General features: G+C 37.6%; 1 protein-coding gene across 1 annotated transcript in view; it reads left to right on the top strand.

Moving 5' to 3' along the window:
- GNG10 (G protein subunit gamma 10) overlaps nt 1–5,198 on the top strand; it is an 8,061-nt gene extending 2,863 nt beyond the window's left edge. The window contains exons 2-3 of the mRNA XM_011383666.2: nt 3,041–3,172; nt 4,210–5,198. Of these exons, the coding sequence (XP_011381968.1) occupies nt 3,041–3,166 (126 nt within the window). The 3' untranslated portion in view covers nt 3,167–3,172; nt 4,210–5,198. The remainder of the gene's footprint in view (nt 1–3,040; nt 3,173–4,209) is intronic.
- The last annotated feature ends 3,190 nt before the right edge of the window (nt 5,199–8,388 follow it).

Raw genomic sequence — 8,388 nt, 5'->3', positions numbered from 1 at the left:
GTTGAGGAGAAGGAATAAATGGAGAAGGAGATTTGGGGGAAGAGGAGACAAGGGGTCTCTCAATAGGGGCATGGGATCGGATGGGCACCTTCTGAGACAGGAAGAAATGACTTAGAATATGTATAAAGATAGATGTTTCTAGATTCGGACGTAAGAACTTGTATGATGACAGTTTTCTTTGTGAAATAGAAGGCCAAGTTTTCTTCTAGGGCTGGGGAAAGGGAGCTACTGGAAGCAACAAAAGTGAGGGTGGGTGAAAAAGTGCTGTTGAGAATGGAGGGGAACCCCTAGCAGGTGCATTCATGGACACCTTGTGATTCTCAAGATCCAGCTCCTGTGAGATTGGAGACTGACTGTTCTCCTTGTGGTTTTTTTCCCCCTCCAGCAGCATTCGGCCACCTAGGAACCTGAGCACCTTAGGTGAATGGTAGCTGATTCAAGTAGAGGGTTAGCAGGGGACATATGCCAGAAGGATGGAAGTGGGAATGGAGGGCAAGGAGTTTGAGGGTCTGCCCAGAAAGAGGCTGAGCCTAGCCTGGATAGAGATGGAACTGAGCCAGGCTCTTAATGGGCTGGACAGAAGGCAGGAGGTGTTCTTCCTGAGATCAAAGAGCAGGTGCAGTGAGAATAGGAAGCAGCACCGTGGATGGGTAGGAGAGGCTGTGATCAGAAAGTAGGATGCTGGAATGTAAATTCCAGATGTGGAGCAGTTACAGGTATTGGCTGTAACTATCGGCGTTGAGGAAGGGTTGTATGAGGAGAGGAGGTCAGAGAACTGAAACTAGGATTGTCGAAAGTGTTCAAGATGATTTCCTTTCCTGAAGTAGAAAGGAAAAGTGAGCCAGATGCCTGCCTACCCTGTGAAGATATTGTTACCTACATTTAAAAATAATTATAGGTGATGAAACTGAGACCTGGAGAATCTGAGTTAATCGTTTAAGGTCACACAGATAATAAACTTAGTCGAGCGGTATCCTCATGACAGCATGGTTCATAGGCAGCACCTTAGGGAGTCACAACAGTCCAAGGTCTGGTTTCATTTCAAGGCTCAGTGATGGATGTTCTCAGCACATTCAGAGATGTCTTCTCTTTAACAGACTTGCTAACTGGTGAATAAACCCGGACACCAATTTTCCAGCATATAATGGAAGGCATTCCTTCCTAATGATTGGAATGCCTAGTGTCCTTCCAAGGACCCCTCCTGTGCTTTGGAGAAGTCTTTCAGAAGTTGCTGGGTGAGCATGGGCTCAAACCAAGGAAAGTCATTAAAATTGGGTGGACATTATCTCACCTCCATTAATAGGTGACAGCTTCCAAGTGTTTGGACTTGTATTCTCCCGGTCCAAAATGCTGGAGAAATGCTGACCACTTTTATTTTCTCTGCATCCTCTCACCTTAACTTTTTGACATTTTCTTTAGGCGAGGGTCCAGTTAGTCCCATTTTCCAAGGGGTCTTGGGAGACAGTCTCCTTCTCCTCTGAAGCAGAGATAGTAAGCATGAGCATAATTGGTTCCAAATTTTTTTGAATTAATAACTTCTCTATAACCATGAGTTCCAATTATGTTTAACTTGAAAATGTCACAACTTCTCTTGAGGGAAAAGTAAATTTAAACATTACTCTGACAGTATTATGCATTTATATTACATAACAAACTATTATTACAGTCTAGAAACTAGATAGTAACTGTAACGTAAATAGTTGATTTTCTGGTTGTTTGGAAGCTTGGAAAGTTAACAAAAAGTTGTAGTACAAGAACAGCAATTGGAATCATTTTTGTACGATATAGTTGAGTTTTTACACAAAACATCTTTCAATGCAAGAAAAATAGAAAGTGAGGAAGGCTTCCATGTGCAGATATGCATCAGATGAGGTTTAAGAAGAAAGGCAGCATAATATTGTATCAGTACTGCCTAATTAACGTCTCCAAAAGTTAGTGGCTTAAACTAACATTTATTAACTCACAGTTCTTAGGTCAACAATTTGCGCTGGGTTCAATTGTATAGTTCCGCTGATCTTTGCTGGGCTCTCCTATGCATCTGCAGTCAAATGGAGGGTTGGCTGGTGGCTGGGTGATTTAGGATGGCCCCGCTCATGTGTCTGGATGTTGCTAGGCAGGTGGCTGGGGTTAGATGACTGGTTCTCTTCCACAAGACCTCCAATTGATTAGCTTGGGCTCATTAGATGGTGATTTTAGGGGTCCAATCACAGCAAGAGAGGTAACTGCAAAGGCTCTTAAGGCCTAGGCTTGGAACTTGCCCATTATTTCTACTACATTCTCCTGGTCAAAGCAAGTCCTAAGACAAGCCCAGATTCAAGAAGTGGGTAAATAGAATCCACCTCTTGGTGGGAGGAGCTGCAAAATATTGTGACCGTTTTGCAGTCTGCTACAAATGTATTGCTAAGTATGTGTCAGCGTTATTCTAAGTGCTTTACATAAGTTAACTCCACCTAATTGTCACATCACTCCAATGAGGTAGGTACTATTTATTACTAAATACATTTCACTGAGAAGTTAAGAAACTGAATTTGAGTCAAGGCGGTTTGGTTCCAGAGGCTGCATTCTCAGCTGATAAGCTGTCCTGCCTCAAAAGCATGGCGGAAGAACTCTGTCACTTGTTTAGACCAAGGATAAGGTCCAGCCTTGTAAACATTGAGATAGTTTGCCCACATGGCAAACCTGGATATATCAGTGCATGCTTTATAAGTGAAAACTTGTAAACGGAGTACTAGAATAAGCTCTATTTAGTCTCAAAACTAGGATTCAAAATGGGTCAAATACATGGCTTTTTCGTTCCTTTGTTGATTAAGCAACTAAACCAAAAATATCCTAAATCAGAGTTCATAGAAATTGTAATTTTTTCCTCTTTAGAGTTCAGTTATTAGAACTTTCAGCAAGAAAGAGACTTTTGGAGGTCACAAAAAGTGTGATCAAAAAAAAAAAAAAGTGTGATCAGGTAGCACGATAATTTTTTGGAATATCCAGTGGCTGCTGGATCTGGCTGTGAGCAACACGTCAGGCGGTGGTCCTTTCGTTTCAGGTCTCTCAGGCGGCGGCCGAGCTCCAGCAGTACTGCATGCAGAATGCCTGCAAGGACGCCCTGCTGGTCGGCGTTCCAGCTGGAAGCAACCCCTTCCGGGAGCCCCGGTCCTGTGCTTTACTCTGAGGACTGGTGAGTAATGATGCACCGTGCCAGCCTGGGGCCATGGCATTCGCACAGGGCTGCCCAAAGGATTTGGGCAACTGTGTTTTGAATATTATTCTTGGGGGAATTAAAATAAAAAGCAGCAAAATGTACAACTGTCCCTGTGGGGTGGCTAATCTATATTTACCTTGCCTGTGGAGTACATCTAATTAGGATAGCATCTCTCAATCCTCTTTGGCACTAACTCATAAGGTGTTGATATCCTTATGTACTTGAACTCTTTAACTGAGTTGGCTGGTGGTAATTTCTTGAATTTAATCCTACTCTCTCCTTACACCATCCCAGAATTGTCATTTGCTGCTTGGTGCTATCAACTAACTGCCTTGCTACTCTTGGGACTAAGGACTCCCAGAGGCGGAGGCTTGCTCCCACCAATCGCTGTGGTTTCTTTCCTAATGGCTTTCAGAATATATTTGTTTTAATGGAGGAAGCTTTAACATAGCTACTGGGGAAAAGCGTGAGTCCAGTTAAAAGAGCTTTAAAAGCTGATTATTGAAATGAAAACATCTCTTTGGTGGCATATTAGAAATTTCATGGTTTTAATGCATTGTATGGAGCCTCATTCACATTTTCACATTTTTTCCTTTTTGGAAGAGTTCAGAGCATAGATTGATTATTGGAGTCTTTTGGGGTCAACATGTTTCAAATTATGTGTTCTGAGAGGTTTTCATACAGTGGGTAATCATCTTAGGTCCTTTTTCACATACATGTAAAAGAAATTATTCACATTAAAAAGAAGAAAGTAATTATACTATCAGGTAATATTGTCCCTTTTAATGGAAAATGCCCAAATTTATGGTATTAAGGTAAGTTTTATGCTGGCATAGCATTTTTCTTTTTACAGAGCAGTTTCATGGGTACTACTCCTTCAATGGTGTGATTTGGATTTTTAAAAATTAACTTGCTACTCTCTACTTTGAGAATACTAAAGTGCTATATGAAATGACTAATTTTATGTATAAATCTCACGAAAGTGAAAATTTACCAAATTTTCTTTCCTGTAGGAAAGAAGTTCGCTGAGGAATGCTTTCAATGCAAAGTAATGAATGACTGCCTCCAATCTCAAGAAAAAACATTTTTTCTCTAACCAAATAACTTTGAGATATTTCAGACCCTTCCCGTGGCCTGGTCCTATAGCCAAAATTCTACAGAAATTGATGAGTTTCTACTCAAATAAGGAAATTGGGTAAGGGAGTAGACTTTTAAATAAAAATGGCTTGGTTCATTTGGTGAAGTGCTTTATACTTAAGACAAACAAAAACCTTACCATCAAATATACCAAAAGTTCCTCTTTCATAAGTGAATTTCTAGTGTTTCTATACCAGGAATATTATGTATGTTTTATTTACTAGATGTTTACATTTGGAGAAGGAAAACATTTTTGTTTTTTTAAAAAAAAAAAACAAAACTGAATATTTGTAATTAGTTGTTCCTAAGATTTTTGCACCATAACAAAATTTGTTCTTTTCTCATGAATTTATAATTTCCAAATGAAGATAAGCCAGTGTAAAATCGGGGGAAGAATAGGCTTTATTAAATCAAATGATGTCTTGATTTTTCTAAATGGGAAGATTGTATAATTTTTAACACTAATCATGGGAGCTGTCTGTTTTTAGCAAACTCGTTTGGAAAGATCAGTGTTGTGTCATGCGTTAGAGTGCACCATCCTGTGTATGAAGCAGAGTTGATCTTTGTCTTAAGTTCTACTTTATAGTTGTGGTTGTACTTTAAAAAAATACTGAATTATTTCATGTCTTTAAAAAAATGTTTAAAATGTGACTTAAAGAACATTGCAAATGATTAAAAACAAAGTAACATGAAAATCTTACAAATTAAATGAATTCTTAATGTCATAAGTGTTTTTTACTTTGTTGATGTGCCTTTGATTTTATTTGGAACACTTTTCAAAGGATATTTTATTTGTGTTTGTAATAATCTTTGAAGAGCTTGAAAATAAAATTTCTGCTTAATTCATCCTTTTCTATGACAGCAACATTTTGTATCTGATTTTGTTTTAAGGCTTTATGGATTTCTGTTTGCTTGTGAGATTGAGTGCTGGGAGGTGAAATTTTTTTTTTATAAGTACTTTTTATAATACTTTTTATAATACTTTTATCTATTTTTGTAAAAAAATAGTTACTGAGATATTTATACCTATGTATAAACCCATAATTACATGAAAATATCTTTGAGTATAAGTAGTGTTTCAATAGAGAAAATAACAGCCATTAGATGAGAACTCCTTTAACTTCTGGCCACGAAACTTCCACATCTAAGCAATCTGAATCCCTTTCATGCAATCAGAATTCATGTATCCCTTTCTAAGCCCTCTATTTGGTCTCTGAATCTGTTTCTCCGTCTCTGAAATGTCATATTACCAATTAACTATCCTTTCTCTTCTTTATCTTCAATTTCTTTATTGGATCCTTTCTATCAGCATTGAAACATGTTCCATTGTCCATCTTAACAACAATAAGCATTTTTTTAAAAAGCTCCATTAAAAAAACAACTTTGGCTTACAAGAAGAATTTAGTCCTAGAGATCTGCTATACAGTGTAGTGCCTATACTTAACAATACTGTATTACATACTTAAAAATTTGCTAAGAGGGTAGATTTAATGTTTAGTGTCCTTAACACACACACACAAGGACAGGAGGAAACTTTTGGAGGTGATGGACTGGTTCACGGTATAGATTGTGAGGGTGGTTTCATAGGTATATACTTATCTCCAAACTCATCAATTCGTATACATTAGTTTTGGATAGTTTTTTTATGCCAAAAACCCCACAAAAACTTCTCTTTATTTCACTTTTCCCTTGACAAAATCTTGGTAAGATAGTGTAAGAAAACTATAACAGCTCACTTATGAATACAGATGTTAAGTGTCCTAAATATAAGAAATCAAATTCAGTAGTATATCAAGAGAAAATACAAAGTTAATTCAATATAAGGAACTCTATCAATGTAATGCGTTACATAAATGGCTTAAAGAAAAGAATCTATGCTGACAAGTCATTTAATAAAATTCAATAGCTGTTCTGAATAAAAACTAAGTGGATTAGTGAAATAGGAATAGAAGGAAATTAAAGATGATTAAGACAATTTGTCAAAACAGCAAATTTTATACTGCGTACTGAAGAGTGGAAATAGCGTATTAGGAACAAGAGCACGTTTTATCACCGCTATATGGCATTACTTTGGAATTCTTAGCTCATGCAGTAAGATGAAAAAAGGAAATGGTATAAACATTTTAGGAGCTATATCTGTATTTATGGGTCATATAACTATATACCCCGAAAACTCGTGAGAGTCTAGTAAAAGCAAAACTTGAATTTGTAATAATTTGAGAGGCTGGCCAAATACAAAGTATAGTTAGAAGGTTAGCCTTATCTGTATGACAACAGCTACTTAGAAACGGAAATGGAAACTCACGTGCCATTTGTAGTGACAAAATGGTAAAAATACTTGAGAATAAATTAACAGTGCAAATCACAAAAGGTTTTATTAATGTTTATAGAACAGGGCCTACATAAATTACAGGATATTAACACTTACTAAAATGCAATCTTTTTTTACAATTAAGTTTATTGGGGTAATATTGGTCAATACAATCATAATTTTCAGGTGTACATTATCATTTGACAACTGTATATTCTATTGTATGTTCACCACCCAAAGTCCAGTTTCTTTCAGCTAAAATGCAGTCTTAATTTCATATAACTTTAGTGGAATTCCTATTTTATTTTTTTTTGAGGAAAACCGACAAAAATATATAAAAGTTCATAATAAAAGGCAAAATCAAAAGTGTCCAAGAATAGTTTTTAAAACTGTGTGCGTGTGTGTGTGTGTAAAACAAGGGAGGGTGAAACTTGCCTTACTAGTTATTAAAACTTTAAAGCTGTTGAATCAAAACAATATGATTTTTTTTAAAAAAGAATACCCAAAGTAAATATTATTGTGATATAGGAATAGGCAAATAGATGATTGGATGATTATAGTTCAGAAATAGACTGTTGACTTTTTTCCTATCCAGTGGGAAAATATGGTTTACTTAATAAATGGTGCTGACATTGTCTATCCATGTGGAAGAAAATAAAATTGGGCCTGTATTACAGTATGTAAAAAAATCCATGAGTTAAAGAAAGGTAATACAAAAGTACTGGAAGAACAAGTAGAATAATTATACAACTTTAGAATAACACGTTTTCCTAAGCAAGGCAGGAAACCCAGAAATCAAAAAAGAAAAGGTGTGTATACTTGATTATATCAAATGAAGTTTAATTTAAATAAGGAATTGAAATAAATAACAATTAAATTAGATATTGAATTAACTGTCGTATGGTAAAAATCATGACTAAAAAAGCAAAAGACAGAAAAATACATATTTTTTTCAACCCTCATTTTGGATTGCTACAGTTTGCACTCCCCACCCTCTCCAACCCAGGCTACTCCATTTGTTGGATCCCTTGTTTTAGGGTAGGGCTCATTATTTGGGGAGAATATCTAGGATCCTGCTGTGAGAGGCAAGGGGTGGGATACCCTGGTGTTGATCCCCAGTTGTACACTGAGTCTGAGTGGACAGGGAAGGAGTTTCATGTCCATCCACGATTGGAAGAGACAGCTGATATGCTGGTGAGGCCTACAAATTTGGGTGGGACCTAGGAACTTGGGGTAAGGCCTCTCGTGAGCCCTCAGAGGTGAGCATCACTATCACCAGCAGTGAATCTAAGTGCAAGTAACTCCCCTTAGGACATCAAAAATGTCACAGGGACATGCTCTCAGAGCAAAAAAACATGAAGTTTCCATTGCAAAAGCCAGCCTGAGAAGTGGGGGCTGTTCCAACAATTCCATGTGACGGGGTATTTGGCAGAGGGTCTTGGAGGCTGCCCTGACACTTTTGGGCCCCTAAGAAGGGCTGATCCAAACACTTAAGGCTTGGACCAGCTCAACCTGTCCTGTGACAATTGCTCCCTGGGAATGCTCTGCTGAAGCTGAGCTCACTTACTTTATCAGCAAGCCTCACTGAGAAACAGCATGAGGACTCAAGATGCTTCCACAACATTTGGTGAGGCGGCAGGGAGGCAGGTGTTGAAAGTTCAGCCTAAGGACTTGCCACAGTTTATGGCCTGTGAAGAAACTCCCCCGGAAGCTGATTAAAGATGGAGTAAAGGAATTCTGAGAG

This window comes from Pteropus vampyrus, unplaced genomic scaffold (assembly GCF_000151845.1).
Source record: "Pteropus vampyrus isolate Shadow unplaced genomic scaffold, Pvam_2.0 Scaffold535, whole genome shotgun sequence".
NCBI lineage: Eukaryota > Metazoa > Chordata > Mammalia > Chiroptera > Pteropodidae > Pteropus > Pteropus vampyrus.
Note: the sequence above shows the minus strand (reverse complement) of the source record. Positions and strands in the feature narration are given on the sequence as shown.